Consider the following 19,149-nt stretch of genomic DNA (forward strand, 5'->3'; position numbering starts at 1 on the left):
CATTCGCGCCTTGCTAGGCGAGCAAAATGCATGGCATTGGGGACCGTTTCAAGAGACTGCTTTTAATCAAGTAAATGCGATGCTCGCCTCAGACCTGTGCGACGCCAGCTCATTTGGATTGGGAACCGTTCTTCTGCAGGAACAACTCTCGGGCGAGCGAAGCGCCGTATAGCGTTCGCATCCAGGTCGCTTACTGAAGCAGAACATCGCTACAGCAAAACAGAGAAAGAGGCGCTGGCGGTAGCTTACTCAACCTCCCGGCTCCATCGTGGGTGCGGCCCGCAGACGATGTCCCCTAAGGGGGACACTCATCGTCTTCTCAGGACCAAAATAAAAGTTCTTTGTCTGTCTGTCTGGGCAGTGCACCGTTTTGACCAATATGTGTGTGGCTTAAATTTCACGGTAGACACCGATCACCAGCCGCTGGTAACACTACTTAGTAATGCTGACTTGGACACGATGCCCCCACGTATTCAAAGGTTTCGCATCAAAATTATGCGCCACCAATTTAGCGTGGTCTACGTTCCTGGCAAACAGCTAGCCACAGCGGATACTCTTTCAAGGGCTTCGGATGAGAAGCCGTCGATTAGCCCAGTGGATGTGGTAGAGGAGTTTGTGGAATTTCAAGTTGCTACGGTCACAGACACGAAGCTGGTTACTGCAGATGATGTTCGCAGGCACCAAGAACTGGACTGAGAATACAACCAGCTCGTCAAATACTGCACTCAGGGCTGGCCTCGTCGAGACAGGCTTCCGGAGGACATCAAGAAGTACTGGAGCCATCGAGGTGATCTCTCTTTGTGCAACGGCGTCCTGCTAAAAGGTAATCGCTTTGTCATCCCGGCTTCGCTGCAAAAGAATACGCTCGAACGTATCCATGAAGGCCACTAGGGAATTAACCGATGCCGCCTAAGGGCCCAGGATTCCGTGTGGTTGTACGGACTTTCGCAGCAAATACGGGGCAGAGTCACTCGCTGCAGACAGTGTGCAGCCATACGAGCGCAAAGAAGTGAGCCATTGGTGGTAATGAAGACTCCAGCGCAACCGTGGCAAGAAGTAGGAAGGGACTTGTTTAGTTACAAGGGGCACAACTACCTACTAGTAGTTGATTATCGTACTGGCTACCCTGAAGTCATCTACATGCGAAGCACGAACTCTGAAGCGGTCATCAATGCAGTAAAAAGCATTTCTGCTCGTTTTGGCATTCCCGCAGTAGTACGAAGCGATAATGAACCACAGTTTGCTTCACATGACTTTGGAGCCTTTGCGAAGCGCTATGGCTTCCAACACATCACCTCAAGTCCAAACTACCCGCAGTCAAATGAGGAAGCGGAAAGGATGGTGCGTACGATCAAAGAATTGTTTCCGAAAGCAGACGATCCTTTTCTGGCTCTTCTGTCGTACAGAGACACTGTAGGCGTCACAGGGTTCAGCCCAGCCCAGATTCTGTTGGGCCGGAGCCTGCGAACCATGCTTCCAGAGACAGTGGACCGCCTGGAACCGAAGTGGCCGGCGCCAGATGATGTCAAGTGCCAAGACGAAGAGGTGAGAAGGCAGCAGAAGGAAGACTTAGATCACCGTCATGCCGTGACCTTCCTTCCTCCGCTGCAGCCCGGAGATATGGTGTGGGTTCGAGACATCAAGGATATGGCGTGTGTTCTCAGCCCAGCCTCCAAGCCCCGCTCATGCGTCGTGAAAACAAACAACGCGGTGCTTGTGCGTAATAGGATGCATCTAGTGCCCTATTCAGACCCAACGATGAGTCAGCTCAGCGAGCCAGCTCAGAGTGAAAACCGCGAGCAGCACGAAGCACCGACCACGGTAACAGACGCCACGGTAACAGCGACACCACAAGTCTCCAATGATCGCTGCGTGAGAGTCACCAGGTTTGGGTGTCGAGTCAAGACTCCGAGAAGATTTGACTTGTGAAGTTTTTGGTGTTCCTTGTGTACATATCTCGGGGGAGAGATCTTAGGGCGCTACGTGCCATGCATGCTATATAAATGGTGTTGCCTAATAAAGCTGCATTCGCTCGGTCAACTAGGCGCCGAGTGACTTGGACAGACGTGGCCAGCGTCTGTCAGCACCCTTCAGCTTATAATCTCCACCACCTGTGACGTCACAGCATCGGTGGGCCGTTATGGAGTCCGAGAGACACGGCGAAGGACCGCGGCATCAACGATATTCGGCGCGCACGCACACGCGCACGCACACGCACACACGCACGCACACACACACACACACACACACACACACACACACACACACACACACACACACACACACACACACACACACACACACACACACACACACACACACACACACACACACACACACACACACACACACACACACTTATCGTATTGCAATAGAACCTATGAACCACCATTCATATGAAGCTAATGCCATCAAATCTTTCTTCGCCATTTCTTGGTACAAAAGTGGCTTTGACAAGTTATTGCAATGAAGATTTCTGAGCATGCTCAAATTCAATATTGTATAGAATCGGCTACACAAATGTTATTTGTTTGCTTCGTTGTATTTCTTTATTTCCCGCTGGGCGGAAATATGCAGAACTTTCTGTTTGTGCCGCTCTCCGATACACATACACAGAGGCTGCCGCAGTCGTTGTATTTTTTACACTGAAAGAGAGAAATGTCAGGTTTCAAAGAAATGATTACGAGGTTATTTTAATCCGTCTTCTACTTCTGGAACATGTAATATTGCTCATTACAAGTGCACTTCTTTTTCTACCTATAAGTAGCTGCAGGTGCCGCGACTGCAATAGAAAATTGAGCAGAGAAGAATATTGGGGACATCCGCTGCCAAAATAAGCTTCTCCGGATATAAAGCTCAATCTGGTGCACTTCAGTTGCTTTATAAGGGAAACTATTTTTTAGCTATATACGCAGCAAGTTGTTTGATAATAAAATAAATTCGAATTATACTATAATTACACATTAAACATGCTTCATACGAAGCGTTTGCTTTGAGTGTTGCTTTCGAGTCCCACATGTGCCAAGCGGCGGCGAGGTGCGCTTCATCTGGGGCAGCCGCATCATGCGAAGTTACTGCGCCCAAACAAGTTACAAAAAATATTACTTCCGAGTTCTTCATAATGTTGGTTCCCAATATCACTCAAGCTGTAACTTCTAGCAAGCTGAAGATTTATTTTTGATTTCCAATAGCGATGTTCAAAAGGCAGATACCATTGATTACCACCATACCACCATACCACCATACCACCATACCATTGATTATCACCTTTTGGCACTGAGACAGGGTTGCGTGTGCTCTTGGGAACGCCAGCGGTCGGCGAGTTCCGCGGCGCGTGTTTTGCGTCGCCTCGAGAGATGGCGCCACGCTGCCTGGCGCCTCCTTCAGGCACTTCTTGCTAGGCAACGTGCTCTGTCTGCCTGTCGTCTTTCGCTGCCTGTCGTGCCGCCTTCAGGCGGTTTTCTTCTTCTAGCTGGGCAGCGTCCATATGGACCAGTGCACAGTGGTGCGGCGTTGTGTGGTGGTGTGTGTCAATGCGAACGTGCACTACACCCATTTTAAGATTGTGACCGGCATCATCTCCAACCAAATTGTCAGCGCTTGCTCGAATTGAGGATGATCGGCACTGGGTGTTTGCAGGCCATGATGCATAAGAAATATGAAATGCGAGAAACGAATACCGCTGAAAACACTACGTTTGCGCGTTGGAAGCTAGTATATATGCCATCTGTCGCTGTGCAGTCTAATAATTGTTACTGGAAATGATATCCGATGCACCTGCCGTCGGAAATAATTCGTCGTTCTCTGCTAGCGCATCAGCGCGGTTTTATAACATGCTGTAATAGGTAAAAAGTGGCTATGAAAAATGAAAAAAAAAGCAATATGATTAGAGCGGGTGCCAATCAACAGAAAAAGTGTCACTTACTGTTGTTCTAGGACACCAATGATTTTCATCGAGCCATCTCGCCGAGAGTGATGAGCTCTTCATTTTATGTGGGAGTGACCTGGAATGAAGAAAAAAAAATGACCTTATTATTTTATCGCAAAAGTAAAACAAACACACGATGCGCTTGAATAAAACACCCAGTGCATATATTGGTAGCTCCAATTCTGTTATTCAAGCGAAGCTTGTATTGCCTCACAAGTATTGGTGCCGTTGAAAGTGCGACCGCAAAAAACACGTCTCGCGCAAGTCTCGCGCAAGTGAAGGAAAACGACGGGAAAGGATAATGGACCGCTGGGGAAACACGTGAGGCGCGCGCCCGTAACACGTGACGGGAGCACCCAATCAGGAGGGGGCGTGCGCCCGGGTCAGGGTAAGGGAGGGAAAGGGCCTCTCGCAAGTTCCGGCGGCTCCCCTGCACTAAAAGGGGACCCCTTTTAGTGCACGCTCGGCAAACAGATGGGAAGGCTCGCGTTGTTCGTTCGGCGGTGGAACAGACCGCTTTCGAAAAGAAACGCCTTCAACGTCGCCGGGAGGAGGCTCGCGCTCGCCGTGCGGTTCCTGCGTTCAAGGCAGCCCAAGCCCAGGCTCGGTTACAGCGGCAGGCAGCGGATCGCACGTTAAAAGCCCGTCTTATCGAATCCAAGCGTCAACGAAGGGCAGTGAACCCCGAGGCCAGGGAAGGCGACACCCAATTTTGAGGGTACGACAAGTTTCGCGAGGCCCCCTGTTCCCGGCAGGGGAAGGGCCGACGAATTTTTGAAATAGTCCTTACAGGTCAAACGTTTTCTAATGCCTCGTAATGTTTCCAATTTGTAACTACCCCGTGGTTCCGTTAAAAATTCCAAACAAAAAATTTCAGCAAATTTTATTGACTTTTAAATCACTAAACTCATAGATATGAACTCAGCAGCAACATGCGCGTTGAAACCCGCATTGCTCCGGTTGTGGCCTGAAAAATTATCACCCTCATGTGAAGAACAGCGTCCTTTAAATGCACCTAATGTCGTTGTTCTTCGCTAATTTGTTGCTTGTAGTGGTTTCCGAAATATATTCCGGAATATACTCTCGGGGTCTGACGTGTAAGGCGCAAAACATGACTTAAATTGCGAGGAATTGTTGCGCGGTAGCACAGTGCTTAGCGCGTCCCACTGCGTAGTGCGCATTCTGCTCGGGAAGATCAGTTCGAATCTCAGTACCGTTAGCCGAAAACTTTGGCATTATTGCGATGGCAATTATATGGACATTCACGGTGAATTCCCGCCGCCGTTGGCGTAGTCATGCAGTGAGGTTCCGTATTAAGCCCTAGCGCGATAACATCGCGGCTGCGCGCCGTATGCTGTAAGTGCGAGCGAAAACTTGCCAGTATGAGTCGGGAAGGATGGGGGCTTGATGCGGCGCTGTCTTCTCGCGCTCGTAAGGGAAGAAGGCGGGAAGGGTGCGCACCGTCTTCTCACGCGTTCAAGGTGGGGAGCGGGGAGATGTGCGCGCTCTATAGGAGGGGGTTGGGGACAGGTTAGCGGACATCTCTTCTACCCCTGCTGCGGCGGCTGAGCGCGGCTGCGCGCGTCCTATCTTGGAGGAAATCTGCCCAAGGTTCAAAGGCTAGCTGACCGGAGATTGATGAGCTGACCGGAACACAGCTGATGACTTCGTTCATGCTGTGTTCGCGTGCGCCTTGGTCGCTTTGAAGGGAGAGGCAGCACGAAGGGGAATTCGCTCGCTGCTGCTGCAGCGTTCTGACAGCGCGTGTCCGCGGTCATCGAGTGAGATGAGTTCTTGTTTGCCTGTGCACGCGTGACAATGTGCCTGTTATTTCAGTCAGTAAGTGAATATGTACAGCAGTTTATGCGGCTAATAAAACCACTAACCTTACTTCAGTTGCTATTGCAATCTGTGCGGCGCATGTCGGGCGAAACTGTGACTTGTTTAAGAGCAAGCTATAGCTCGGGACCATGGAGTACGATAAGACAGGAGCGCCGACTCCGCTCGTCTGGAAGGGACACATTCTGAAACGCCGGTTCCTGCTTCACAGCGTATTCGCCAGATGGCGCTACGAATGAAGAAAAACTCTGCAGCGGACAGGCGGGCCCAACAAACCGGAGGGGCAAAGGCGCGGGGACTCTCTCGCGGCGCCTGCTTGCCTATTCGTTTTGTCGTCTGCTCCGCGCACGCCCTGACGCCTGTAGCGCACATAGCACTTGCGGTTCATGGAGTGACGTTAGCAAGAGAAACAAGTCATGCATAATTTTATTTATTTTTATTTTATACAGGCCAAATGCAGGGCATTTGTCAGGTGGCCTGCATGGAACTTTACAAGGCACAGGAACAGAAAATAAACAAATTACGGAAACTAAGACGGAAAGAAAAAACTATAGCAAATGGTAAGGTGATATAACGGCAGTTCGGGTGGTCTCAAGCAATGACAGAAGACAGCAAAAAGAAGTTTGTATGCAAAAGCTGACGTTTATCACTCTTTTTTATCTGAGCACGCATCAAGTGCTAAGATGCGTCGCTTGCTTCTTTGTTTCTCGCGGTGCTTTTCGTGTCGCCCGGTTCTCTTGCGAGCAAAATCGCCACATTCTCATTAAACATAATAATTGGGAATTCCTGCCAGTGTTTCCTGCTCATTATTTCACAAGGGAAGCTCTGATTATGTGTCTGCATAACTGGGGGAATCATCTCGAAGGCGAGGCTGAGAATTTACAGGGTAGCCAGCCGGTATTTACACTGGCTAACCTCCTTGTCTTTCTTTCCTTTTCTTTTTCTCTCTCTACATTACGGCATGTCTCTGGACAAGGAAAGGCACCTGCACTGTGTGTAGTTGTAGATAAGTTTAAATTGAGCTCCTCTCGTCCTTCCGCATTGGCGTCTTATGGTTCCTCCTGGCATTCAACATCATTGAGCTACGCCAGCCTTCCCTGAACAAATTGATGGAACGGCTCCGCTTTGAAGTCGAGGCACTTTCTTTACATCTAGTAGGACATCACCTTTGTCTTTGCTAAAGTAACTACCAAGAATATAAGCTGCTTCTCGAAGTGTCGCGAACATATTTTGTCCATTGCTTTAAGCGCTCGCTTACCTTCAGAAATTTTTTTACGCCACTGTTGCAGTGGTTGAAGATCAGATGGCGCAGCGAAGAGCGAAAACTTCTCGCGTCCTTTGCCATACCCAGATTTACAGCCGGGAACAAAACACTGTCCTGTTGCTCAGTCTCTTCACGCACAAGTATCAAGATACCTTGTTCCGTCAGGCATGAATAAACATACTGCAGACATGGTAAACAAAGCGAGGAAGACGAAAATTTCGCACCTTTGCTTCCGCGCAGACGTAGAGGGAAAAACAAGTACTTCTGTTGTGTCTTTTTGTACAGCATCATTTAGCGTCTGTTTCCTCTAAAGACATCTAAAAATGTTTCGTATGCGTGCATGAAAGCGCTACCGCGTGTTTATTTGCGCTTTTATTATTTGTGCGCATATATTTTTTTGTGTTTGATTGCTGTCAAATTGAGACGGCCGAGGGTCCACGTTTGTAGCAGACGACACACTCTACGGGTGCCGCACTGCCGGTTCTGCGGCGCCGTCGCCGCCGTCACCGCCGTCGCCGCCGGTCTCCGCCACTCAGCGCATGCGCACATGGAAGCAAGCTGTTGAGTGTTTTCCACGCGCCTTGACAGATGGCGCTACGCGATGTATAATTTACGTTACACGGTTTGTCCCGAGCGAATGCGTTGCGCGGCGGCGGAGTCGGCGCTCTTGTTTATCTTACTCCGTGATCGGGACCAACACCGATTTCCCTGATCAGGTACATGTAAAATGCCAAAACGATTTTAATGCCATTAGCTATTTTAGGGTATTTCACGCACTTTCTGAGGGCTGTCTGTCTGTCTATCTGTAACCGTTTTCCCAACAATTTGGGTCACTGGGTTGTCCACGGTCTAATGGCTTGAGCATCAAGCTGCATTGATGAGGGAACTGGGTTCGAAACCAATCGTCGCGCTAACTTTGATCAACTTCATCACGCCACCTTGGATCACTGGGTACCGAAACGCGGTATGTGCAACACTGCAATGAGCCTCCTTTATGCAAATTGAGGCTACTACGAATTTGCGACCGGATATGTGCCACCCTAGAACGAACCTCTTTAACACCAACATAGGTCTTTGGGTTTGTGCCACTGCTTATGTGCCTCTCTTCAATAAATCCAGTTCACGCCAAGTTGGGCTACTGGGTATGTGCCTCTGGATATGTGCTGCTCTTCAAAGAACGTCTTTTACGCCAAGTTGGGTCACTATAGCTACGAGTAACTATGTGCCACTGTAGGTATGTGCCTCCCTTCACAGAAAAGAAAATAATTATTATAACTTCATCTTTGCTGAGCAGAGTACGACCCGCTTCATATATATGCAGACAATCTTGACGGAATAAGTATTAGCACATGCGCCATGCGGTGACCTTGCTGCGGTGGCGCTAGGTGGCGCAGCCTCTCAAGAGCGAAGCGCGAGAAAGCAGACACCGGCGTCATACACGACCCGCTTCGACGGTTGACATACAATATCTTCATACATTGCCTCAGTGCTAATCACATTGACGTCGACATTCACCGGATTTTTATTACACTACTGGCCGACATACTTGAGTGAAATTTGCTGCCTTCGAGTGAGAAAGTTCAGTTCGAGTGACGCTGACACGCAAAATTTTTATTTAAAGCATGTAATGTTTTATAAGAAATCTCAGAATGTCGGAAATTTAAATAAAGAACGGAAGCACGAAGTTTATAAACGCCGTAACTCTGCACCGAAAACGGATATTGCAGTTCTGGAAAGTGCATCTCTTGAGCATCTAAAGCGAACAAAACTGATATCGAGTTTCTAGCTTATGTGAAATGTTGGCGACGTTTACGAGATTCACCAATGTTCTACTCAGAAATTATAGCTTAATTCAGAACGGTGTTTAATACATAAATTTTGTCCGCTTGAGTTGCATTAATCGATGGTGTTGGCAGAGCTGTGATATAGCATTTTATTTGTTATTTTTTTCAGTCCTACCGCGTCGTAAACAGCAGACTTAGTGTTTTGCAATCGCACAAATGTTAGCAATTTTTGCAAAAAGTATTACGGCATAGGTTTGTATTACCTTGCTTTTAGGCATTCTCGTTTAAATGGAACAAACTTCTTCGAAAACAGTGCAGTGGTTGCCTACAACAACGATTTCTCCGCTCCTTTGTATTTAGATAAGCGCTAACGAGCTGGATCTCACGAACTCACGGTGCCTCTTTGATTTCTTTTCTTAACCTGCAGGCTTGGTGACAATTTTGGGCCACTCGGTCGAAAGGAAGTAGCCCCCTTAAATTCCAATGCCAAAATTTCAATAAGAAGACGATAATAGAGGCATAGATTCGAGTCAAACGAATCTTTATATTGCACCGCAAAATGTCACGTGGAGTTAAGATACGTACTCGCAAAATCTGTTTCGCGAACACTAGCAACACCGCATAATGCACATTTCAAAATACGAACGATCGAGCATTTGCCCACTTGGTACGTCATCCAGGTCCTAGGGACATCGACGTATTGTCACCGTTTACGGTACTCCTGGAATTGACAGAAGCGATGGCTCTGCGACTGTCCTTTCGATACGGAAGGCTGCAAGGCCCACTGCAGCTACGTGATCAAGTATGGAAATCTCGATGTAGTGGGGATGCAAAGTGTTTGAAGGCAGCGTATCAATATGCACTCTGCTGCCGTTTTCAATGTAATTAATGTAGTTAGGTCTTACATCCATGCTGAGTGACTGTTCGTGATCGCTGCCATTCTGCGATACTTGATCCTGCAAACGTGTAGCTCAAAGAAGCTAGGACACCTTGAAAGGCTGCAAAGGACACTCAGTTTATATGTCCTGACTTCCCATTGTTCTTTCTTGTTGCTTAGGATTGAGAATGCAGAACCAACTCTCCCCGTATACTGTCACGTACCCTGGTGTAGCTCCAAAATACATAATACTGTATGTTGTACACCAACCCAAATGAGAAAGGTACTAGTGTATTGGAATTCCTTACTAAGGGATTTTGAAAACAAATTGGAGGCTAGCGTCTTCTTGGTCCACAGGTACGGTGCTTGAACCTGCGTTGGAATGATGGCCAGCATATTTGTTGTCCGAACTTCGAACAACCTTCCTGTCGGTGAACAAACTCTGTCGCTTGAAATTACGTGAATTGGAAGTAGATTTATGCAGTCTCTAATTTCTGCAACCCTACCTTTTTAACAAAAGAAAACTGTAACCATGTGCGTTCACGCAAAAAAAAAAAAAAAAAAATATGCAGCACCACTGCCGCTACTTTCTTCACGCGTCCAGGAAAAAAAATATTAAGTACTATAATAGGGCAATACACGCAGCTATACTAACATGCAGTTTCTCATACTTAAGGCAATGAATTTTATATTCTAATGAATACAATATACTCACATAGAAAGGGAAATGCATATAGCGAACACAGCGAACGAAAATAACCTTGTACTATTCATCTTGCAGTGCGTTTTGCCTTGCTAGGAGTTCGAACCTTGCTTTTAAGGTTGATGTAGTGTGCCATCAAGAATAAGCAGCAATCTGCGAAGTGCGGAAGTGGAGACGTCAAATATTCTGAAATATCAATAAAAGAAAGAGAGACTTCTCGAAGCTTACAGTTGTTATTTGGTTTTCCGATGCCCGATGAGACTGCGAAAAGGCTAGACATTGACACACATGTGAGGTGAAGAGCCGGCAGCCTAAACATCATAGCTCAAGATCAAAGTTTAAACAAGGTTATAATAAATACTTTACAACGACAAAATACTTAACAACAAAAGAAATTTGACAAAGCTTCTTAGAAAAATGCCACGCTTTAAAAACGCGCAACAAGGTAAAAAAAATTACAAGGTCGCCGTTTACGTCAGACCTGTATTCTCATTTCTTTATTTTGCTATGACAGAATATCATAGCGATATCGTCTGAACATCACGCAGGTAGAGACATACCACTATATTTTAAAGTACAGCAAACGTCAGGAAACTAATAGAAAGAAAACTAAAATTACTGAGCTAAAACATGTACCTCACAACATGCCTGTTGTAAAATTAGGCCTCATAATTTTAATTCTTTAATGCGAGGCCACATGCCGCTGTCACATCTCTTATTTTAACGCCATGATTGGCTTTTCATCTCGAAAGTGAAAGCTGAAGCACACAAGCTGCAGAAAGCCGATCTTTTTGAAGGTTCACAGTTTTGAAGAAGTTATACAGGGTGTTTCAGCGAACACTTTCAGAAATGTTGAAAGGTTGCCTGTGGCAGACAGCCGAATTATAGTTAACGAGATGGTCCACTCAAAGAGGCGGACATTACTTGCACAAGAAATTGAACTGAATAATCGACAAATCATAAAAATGTCACTAATTAAGTTTTTAACTAATCACCTCATGGCCCATATTGCAGTTTACAAGTTCTAGCCGGGGAGTTCGCAAGGCGGATCCGCTTGGGACGAATTCTCGGGATGACCCCAGTTTCTAATTCCCGAAGTTTGCGGAGAAATGCGATGGCGTACCTGTTACTTTCTTAACAAAACGTCGTGGTATGCATTGAAGCACAATAGTAACTTGTGCGTAAATGAAGCGTTCTTTTTTTTTTTTTTGCATAACCCTCGTAGTTTGCCAAGGCGTACGCTGGACCAAATTTCCCATTCTAGTCTACTATAACTGCACTAAGGGTCTTTTTTAGGGTGAGGCGCTGGTGGGGCGCGACCCGTCAAGGGTTTCTTGAACTTTCTTCCGAGCGCGCTGCGCAGTGAGGGAAAACGTTTTGCTTAGTGTTCGTGGAAGAAAGCGGTGTGCATGAGGGCATCGCGAATATTCTAGTTGACATAAAAGAAAGAAATGAAGCGGTGCAGGTCTTGTAATGCGCAAGATGGATAACCGGTTTACCATTAGACTTACAGAATGGGTACCAAGAGAAGGGAGGACGGCGGAAAACTAGGTGGAATGATGAAGTTAGGAAGTTTGCCGGCGCAGGTTGGAATCAGCTGGCGCGAGACGGGGGTAATTGGAGGTCGCAAGGAGAGGCCTTCGTCCTGCAGTGCACATAAAAAATTGGCTGATGATGATGATGACGGAGGCTGATTAAGGTGGGTTAAGGTGAAATAAAGTAGGCTTTACAAGGCTTTCGCCTTCGGGTCTCTTAGGCGATAGGTAAGGACACCTGGGATTTTTTTATGTACTCGGGCATGACCATATTAAAAAAACTATCTTAAGCGGATGTGATATTTTACGGGCATTCTTACGCAATTGTGCAATAAATTACTGCAATGGGCCTTTTATTGCTCAAAGTTGCCTTTGCGTATAAATGTTTTGATGCGTTAGCATACTTTGAGTACTTCATGCACTTTCCGGGGCTATCCATCTATCCATCTATCCATCCATCCATCCATCCATCCATCTATCCATCTATCCATCCATCTATCCATCTATCCATCTATCTATCTATCTATCCATCTATCTATCTATCTATCTATCTATCTATCTATCTATCTATCTATCTATCTATCTATCTATCTATCTATCTATCTATCTATCTATCTATCTATCTATCTATCTATCTATCTATCTATCTATCTATCTATCTATCTATCTATCTATCTATCTATCTATCTATGCTTGTACATAAAAGTTTTCTCACTTACCTGGGTCACTGGTAGTAAGTGGTCGAATAAGTAGCGCATCGAGGTGCTGTGCTGAAGTAACAAGGCCCGAAACAAACTATCGGACCAAATTAGGCCACTGAGTTTGTGGCAATCTGTACATACGTGCCGCTTTTCAATGAACCTCTTGAACGTAGACATGACTCACTGTAGATGCGGGACTGGGATGCACCGATGTTCGAATACACTCTTTGACGCCGACTTGCAACTCGGTCTGTGCTGGTCTCCAAATAACCTCTTTGATGTCAACTTAAATCACTGGGTATGTGCCTGTAGGTGTGTGCCGCTCTTCAATGAACGCCTTTGATGCCAACTTGGGCAACTAGGTATGTTCCTCTGGGAATGTGCCACTCTGCAAGGCCGAAAGAAGATCCCTTGAATTTCTCCAATGCTCCGATACAAGTCCATGCCCCAAGGATTCCGCAAGGACAGCAACCCAACATATTAGCAGGAGGTGCCCCAAATCAGTGCTGGGCAGTATCGAAGCTACATGTATCTTAGATACTCATTGGGTATCTTGTATCTGCATCCTGATACGCCTGGCAAGACGTGTATCAGTATCTGTATTTCCGATACATGAAATAATGTATCGTGTATATTAAGATTCAAGATACTGCTATCGCAACACCACCTTGTGAAACTATAAACGTAGGCTGAACTCCGCTTCTCAAGCTTATACTGCTACCACTAAGCCACCTGAATAAAAGTAAAGGCAGCGACATTCTTTTGTCTTTCCGCCAGAGCCCTCCAGCAAGGGCAGGCGATAAGGTCTGCACGTCCCTATTGGTGGAGCATTGTCACGTGGGGGCGCTCGCGCCGTCTCGAAAAAAGCAAGCGGGTGAAAGTCTGCGCGAAGGTGATCTTTTGGTTTCTTGATTTTTTGTTTTGAGTTGCGTAGGCGCCATGGACACTTCGTCGTAGCCATCGTATTGCGCTGCGTACGGCAATGTGTGCGACGTCTATCGAGCAAATTCGAATGCTGCAATAGCGTCTTTACTCGAAGTTTTTCTTTTGTGATACTTCTTTTACAAAGTCTGAAGAATGCAAGAATGGGGTTGCATTAAGTCTAGTGGCTTTCACACATCCGGTCATTACAGCTTTATGTGCTCTCTGCATGGAGGAAAGAAACAAAACAGGAGAGTCCCCGACGTCACGTTTTTGAAGCCGGAAGTGCAGCCATGTTGGTGTGCCATCTCCCTTTGCGCCTCCAATCAGGGGTTCTGCAGCTCGCCGAAGCAGATGGGCGCGAACTTTGAACTTGCATTGTTACGAGCCGCCGGAAGTGTGGGCTGCAGACGCGCGTCAAAACAAAGCCCACGAAACTTCTGTAGCAGCTTTAGTGAAGCAGACGCGCTCCTGTGTTTTTCCGTGGCACGTTGAAGAAGACAACAAAGACCTGCGCCGTGATTGCTTGAGTGTATCTTTGCTGGCTGACACTCACTCTCACAGACCCAAAACACAACTTTAAAGCTTACACACAACACTCCAAAGTCAGCTTTTCTCGCGAACAAAGGTTCTGCGAGAAATACACCGGTGGAAAAATCTTATCTTACTTTTCAGAGACCGAGAACAGCAGCGAAAGCTTCCGAAGCGCGGTTGCTATGGCGACGTTGACATTTGGGGTACCCGTCCCAGTGCTCCTTTGCGAAAAACAGCACGTGACTTCCGCCACACCTTCTCCAATATGTCCGTGCTGGCCCAGCACCTCCTAGACAGCTTTTCAGGCCTGCGCGTCACGTGATGTGACGTCGTCGACGTCACATCGCGCCGGCCGACCGTGGCTGGACGGCCGCGCCAGCCGCGAGCGCTTGCCGCGCGCGCAATTCACGGCAACTTCTGCCTCAGACGAGGTTCCTCGACCGCGAAGTCCTCACGATTGATCAGGGTAACGACAAATAATAACTATCACGAATTTAATAGTGTATTTATTTATCACAGCCGGACGCCGTCTGTATACAGGTATACATATTTATCCACGTGCACACTGTTCGCGGCTCAAATACATGACAGACAGCAAAAGATATTGCACTGTAATGCTGAAAATATGCCAAAAGTACAGCAGACACAACATATTACCATATACACTGCGCAGCACAAAAGCATGAATGACTGGCGGAGAAAACAAGTTATTGCACCAATAAGATGCACACACAGTACATCAAATCAGAGATTCATTTCTTTCTATTCCCTTGTCTAAGTAGGCGTTGTATGGGTCTCAGTTGAATGAGAGAAAACAAAACATAACACATTGTAGCGCCAAAAGAATGCCCAAAAGACAGAACATCAAAAGCATACTCCCATCTAAATTGTAGGTTCAAGGAAAATATACTATTCACTTATCACAGTAGGAGGCTTCACTTCAATAGCATAACACAGAACACATTGCATTGTAGATTCAAAGACATGCCAAAAAATCAAAATACATAAAACACACTGGTGACTAAATTGTGGACTACAGTAGGATGAATAAGTGACACAAACAAAACAAACTTATTGTACTGCTACAGGTAGAGGCATGTCCAAGGAATCCCAACACACAAATCACATTACACAATACTGTATCTGCATGCAAAGTGCTAAAGAAAATCTTACACAGCTGCAAGGTACCAAAAATGGGTCATTCAACTACCACAGCAGGCACTCGGGCAGTTCGATGAGAAAAAGAGCACATCACATTGAAATGCCAAGAACACGTAAAAACAGATTTAAAAGCTATGTACTGCCATTTAAACTGAGGGCTAGAAAAGATGCATAAACAGAAAACAAGGCTCATTGCACTACAACAGGCAGAAGTGTGCGAAAAGAAATCACGTCCGGACTGCAAAATAAAATACACCCAGTGCAATTTGACACGAATAAATTCAGAACACGACGTGTGGAAGATTACTTTGCTTGAAAGATTTGGGCTTTTCTGTTTTTTGAATTCTGTCCTTTCCCAATGCGTAGAAGATCGTTCCTTTGCTTGCTCAAGTTGTTAAGCATTATGTTTGCTGCACAGTTTGCAACCAATGTGACAAGGAGCTCGTAGGTGTGCCCATTTTCACATGCATCTATGTCCTCAAGCTTTGGCAGAGAGTCCAGTGTCAGTTGCCGAACAACATTCCTTTGGTTCGGCCCATGGAGAAACTGTGTGGAGGTACTTTGTGCCATAAGCTTTGTAACGACAACCTCCGTGTGCATGACTATTGTGATCACAAGGGCAGAGGGAAATTTGAGGCCAGCCACCTCGGTCCAGTTGTGTGATTAAGGAATGGATGTCCTCTTCCGTTTCGGTCTCATTTCCAGTAACGACCAAGTGCCCTCGGCAGCTTTTGCACTTGAGAACTTTCATTGCAGCATGTGCACAATACCCGCCAACATAACCAATAACTGGCATTTGTGCTCTGAGCTCATCAAGGTCAGCCTCGCTAACATGAACATTAAAAGATGTTGCCGCATCTCTGACACTGTTTATCTCTTCTATGCCTCTGAGGTCATCACTGCTCATGTTTGGAAGAACATTTTGAAGGCGAATCCTGCCCTCTGTTTCACAAAGCTGCCGAACAGATATGTGGTACTGCCCACCAGCCATCTGCCTGTACTGTCCGAAACGACTCTCGAGGGAATCCGTCTGGACTTTCCCTAGTAGGATGTACTTGAAGTGAAGCTCATTAATGCAGTACTTTGCCAATTCCAAAAAGGATTGAGCAGAGAGCCTCAGGGCACTCAGTGTCTCCTGGGTAAGTACCCCGGTATCGTGCATATAAAATTCCCACGCGTCGAGCCATGTAATAAAAGCACTCAGAAAAGCTACTTTTGGGTCACCTGTATGGTGTGACATGGGCTCTTCGTAAACATTACGGTGATGGAAGCCTTTACTTGGTGTCTTTACATTGACAATACTCCACCAGCGAATAATTACTTTCATGAAATCAGCTGTTGCTGCCGCATGTTGAAATTCAGCTTTACCACTGCGAGCTGCCAGGGCTTCGGCTACGTGCGGATTAAAAACCTGCAGTACCAGTTTGACGTTTTGTCGTTCCAAGTTGCTCGGATTAAGAGCTTTTGATGTCAAGCCATACCCAGACTTTAGCAGCAGCGATGACTCCTCTTTATGTAAATCTCTCAAATGCTTAAATGAGGCAGTCATTTTGCATTCAGGACGAACATCATTGTTCGAAAGGTCAAAGCGTGGGTAGAAAAAGCAAGTCCCAGCATTTTTCTGGTTGAGCCAGTTATTCCTTATGCATTTGAAGAGATGCACAGCATCTACCACGTAAAATAATGGTCGAGCTGGGTCTGCCGGATGTGGATAAACAGGGCTAAGCTTTGGCTTTGGCAGAAACATCTTCATTGCCTTCCGGTTTAGTGAGTTATTGTCACAGACAACGGCTATGACCCTGTATCCAATCTCTTCTAATCTCAAGATCACGTTCTTCAGCATGGCATGAAGGTCATCACCCTGTAAGGTTTTTACTGGAAGAATGTGTGCCACCTCCTTGAATGCGCTCAGCAGACTTTGTATCATAAATACGTGCACTGATGTGGCTGCTTCGTTGGAATTGACTGCTGCACCACATATGTTCCCACCCTTGTAATCAAAACAAGGCTTGATATGAATTTCGTCAAGCATCAGCGTCACAGTGTGTTCATGTGGCTGCAGATGTTTGAATCTCTCGGAAACATACTGAAGGAAAGTGGCATCACAAGAATCAATTTCTGGGCGCACTTGAACAGATGTGCATACATTTCTAATAGTACTTGGATGGGGCATGGTTAATGTACTTGTTCTTCTCAGAAACTTGTAGGCATGAGGTGATATTGTGTGCAAGATGCATGCTAACACCATTACCTGTGCGCTGTACTGAATACGTCCTGCAGAAAGCAGTACTAGCTGTTCCTTCATAAAGTTTACCACCCCTTTCTTGTCTTCATTAATGCTACCTTCCAATTTGTCTAGAAGGGAATGTATTGCAAGAGACAGGTGGCGAGAACTGCAGCGCCCCTCAGACAGCATGCACAGGTTGTTCAAAATTTCCAACAAGGAACTTACTTTTTGAACTGAGTCCGGTACAACAGTGCTACCAAGGTTCTTAATTTGAGATCCTTGATAGCAGGCAAAGACTTTAAGGTTTTCAAACACGGTCAATGACGCATTCAACCAAGGTTCACGATAGTCTGTAATGTTCAAAAACATCGAGCACTCTTCTTTATGAATCACAGTCCACTTCGCCGACACTGATACCACTTGCAGGCGAGCCTTTAGTTCTTCGAGGGACGAAAAACGGTCTCTCTCCTGCTCCACTTCATATGACGCCAGTGATTCTTCGACAGCACGAGCGAGTTGGGAAGCTTCTTGTCGGCTCCTCTTGGCATCAGGTGTTTCTCTCGTGCTGTTGTGTGGTACTGAAAGGTAGGATGGACAGCCGGGAAATACTGTTGGCACAGATCCAGGACGCAACCGCGGTACTGGCAATCCGACTTCAATAACTTTTCCTGTCCTTGGATCCGTGTACGATGTCGTCCTCTCGATGCATGAAGCGTCAAAATGATCCGCGCACACCTGCACAAACGAACAAACGTTTCGTGAACGTCCGAGAAGCCACTTGTTAAAGTAACTTGTAGATGTAGTGCAAGTACATGTAGAAGCAATATGAAAGGAAACACGGGAGCGTGCGTCCACCGCGCTTCACGAAGCGCTGCCACCGACAACTGGCAGGAATGCACGGCACCAGGCGGATGTGCGGAAAGAGCAGCCGGCCGCGATGGCTTGCTGCGAACGTGCTTTTATCGCAGATTCTCATCGGCTCTTGGCGGCAGCGCTTCGCGAGGCGCGGCGGCCACACACTCCGGTGTTTTTTTTTTTTTTTGGTTTCTTTTTTTCATATAGCTTCTACCTGTACAAGCAACGAGGAGCTGACAACAGGAGAATCACAAATGCTTACCTTAGTGCACGAAGTGGGAACAAAATCCTTCCTAGGAATGGCGCGTAACCACTTCTTGAGAGTGTCGCAGTCTTTAGGGAAAGAAAACACTTGTATCTTCTTTCCCGTCTTGTAGTTGCCGGTGCACCCCGGTACACAACACTTATTTGGCATTGTGGTATCACTTGAACATCACACACGAAAACAAAATTGCCGCAAAACAACAACGGGAAACGACAAATGTGACAGCGCCGTGCCACCAAACCGGCCCGCGCTGCGCGGAAAACGTGAAAGACGGTGGCAGATTCATGACGCTGCCGATGCGGCTTCAGCAAGTGTCGGCCGGCCGGAACTGACGTCATATTGCAGGGCGCAGGCTTGAAAAGCTTTCTAGGAGGTGTTGGCTGGCCGGGGCCTCTCCTGGGTTTCCTTCCTCCATGGCTCTCTGTATACACGATGCACAAAAAAAAAAGTTGTCGCAGTTTCCCCCGAAAGGCGAAGCATCAATTGCGATAGCAAACTTGTAGAGAGCTATACGGAGTAAGGATAGTAGTTTTATAAGCTTTACAAACTTGGACA

The 19,149-nt window shown here is 46.6% G+C and overlaps 1 protein-coding gene across 1 annotated transcript; it reads right to left on the reverse strand.

The window, feature by feature from the left end:
* Positions 1 to 15,255: 15,255 nt before the first annotated feature.
* LOC119445266 (THAP domain-containing protein 1-like) lies at positions 15,256 to 18,904 on the reverse strand. Its single transcript, XM_049664948.1, has 4 exons — positions 18,592 to 18,904; positions 17,499 to 18,209; positions 16,232 to 16,328; positions 15,256 to 15,263 (listed from the first exon to the last, which is right to left on the reverse strand). The coding sequence occupies exons 1-4, from the start codon at positions 18,742 to 18,744 to the stop codon at positions 15,256 to 15,258; spliced, it is 969 nt and encodes a 322-aa protein (XP_049520905.1). The 5' UTR covers positions 18,745 to 18,904.
* Positions 18,905 to 19,149: the final 245 nt, after the last annotated feature.

The sequence above is a fragment of the Dermacentor silvarum genome, chromosome 3 (genome assembly GCF_013339745.2).
Source record: "Dermacentor silvarum isolate Dsil-2018 chromosome 3, BIME_Dsil_1.4, whole genome shotgun sequence".
In the NCBI taxonomy this organism is placed as follows: Eukaryota; Metazoa; Arthropoda; class Arachnida; order Ixodida; family Ixodidae; genus Dermacentor; species Dermacentor silvarum.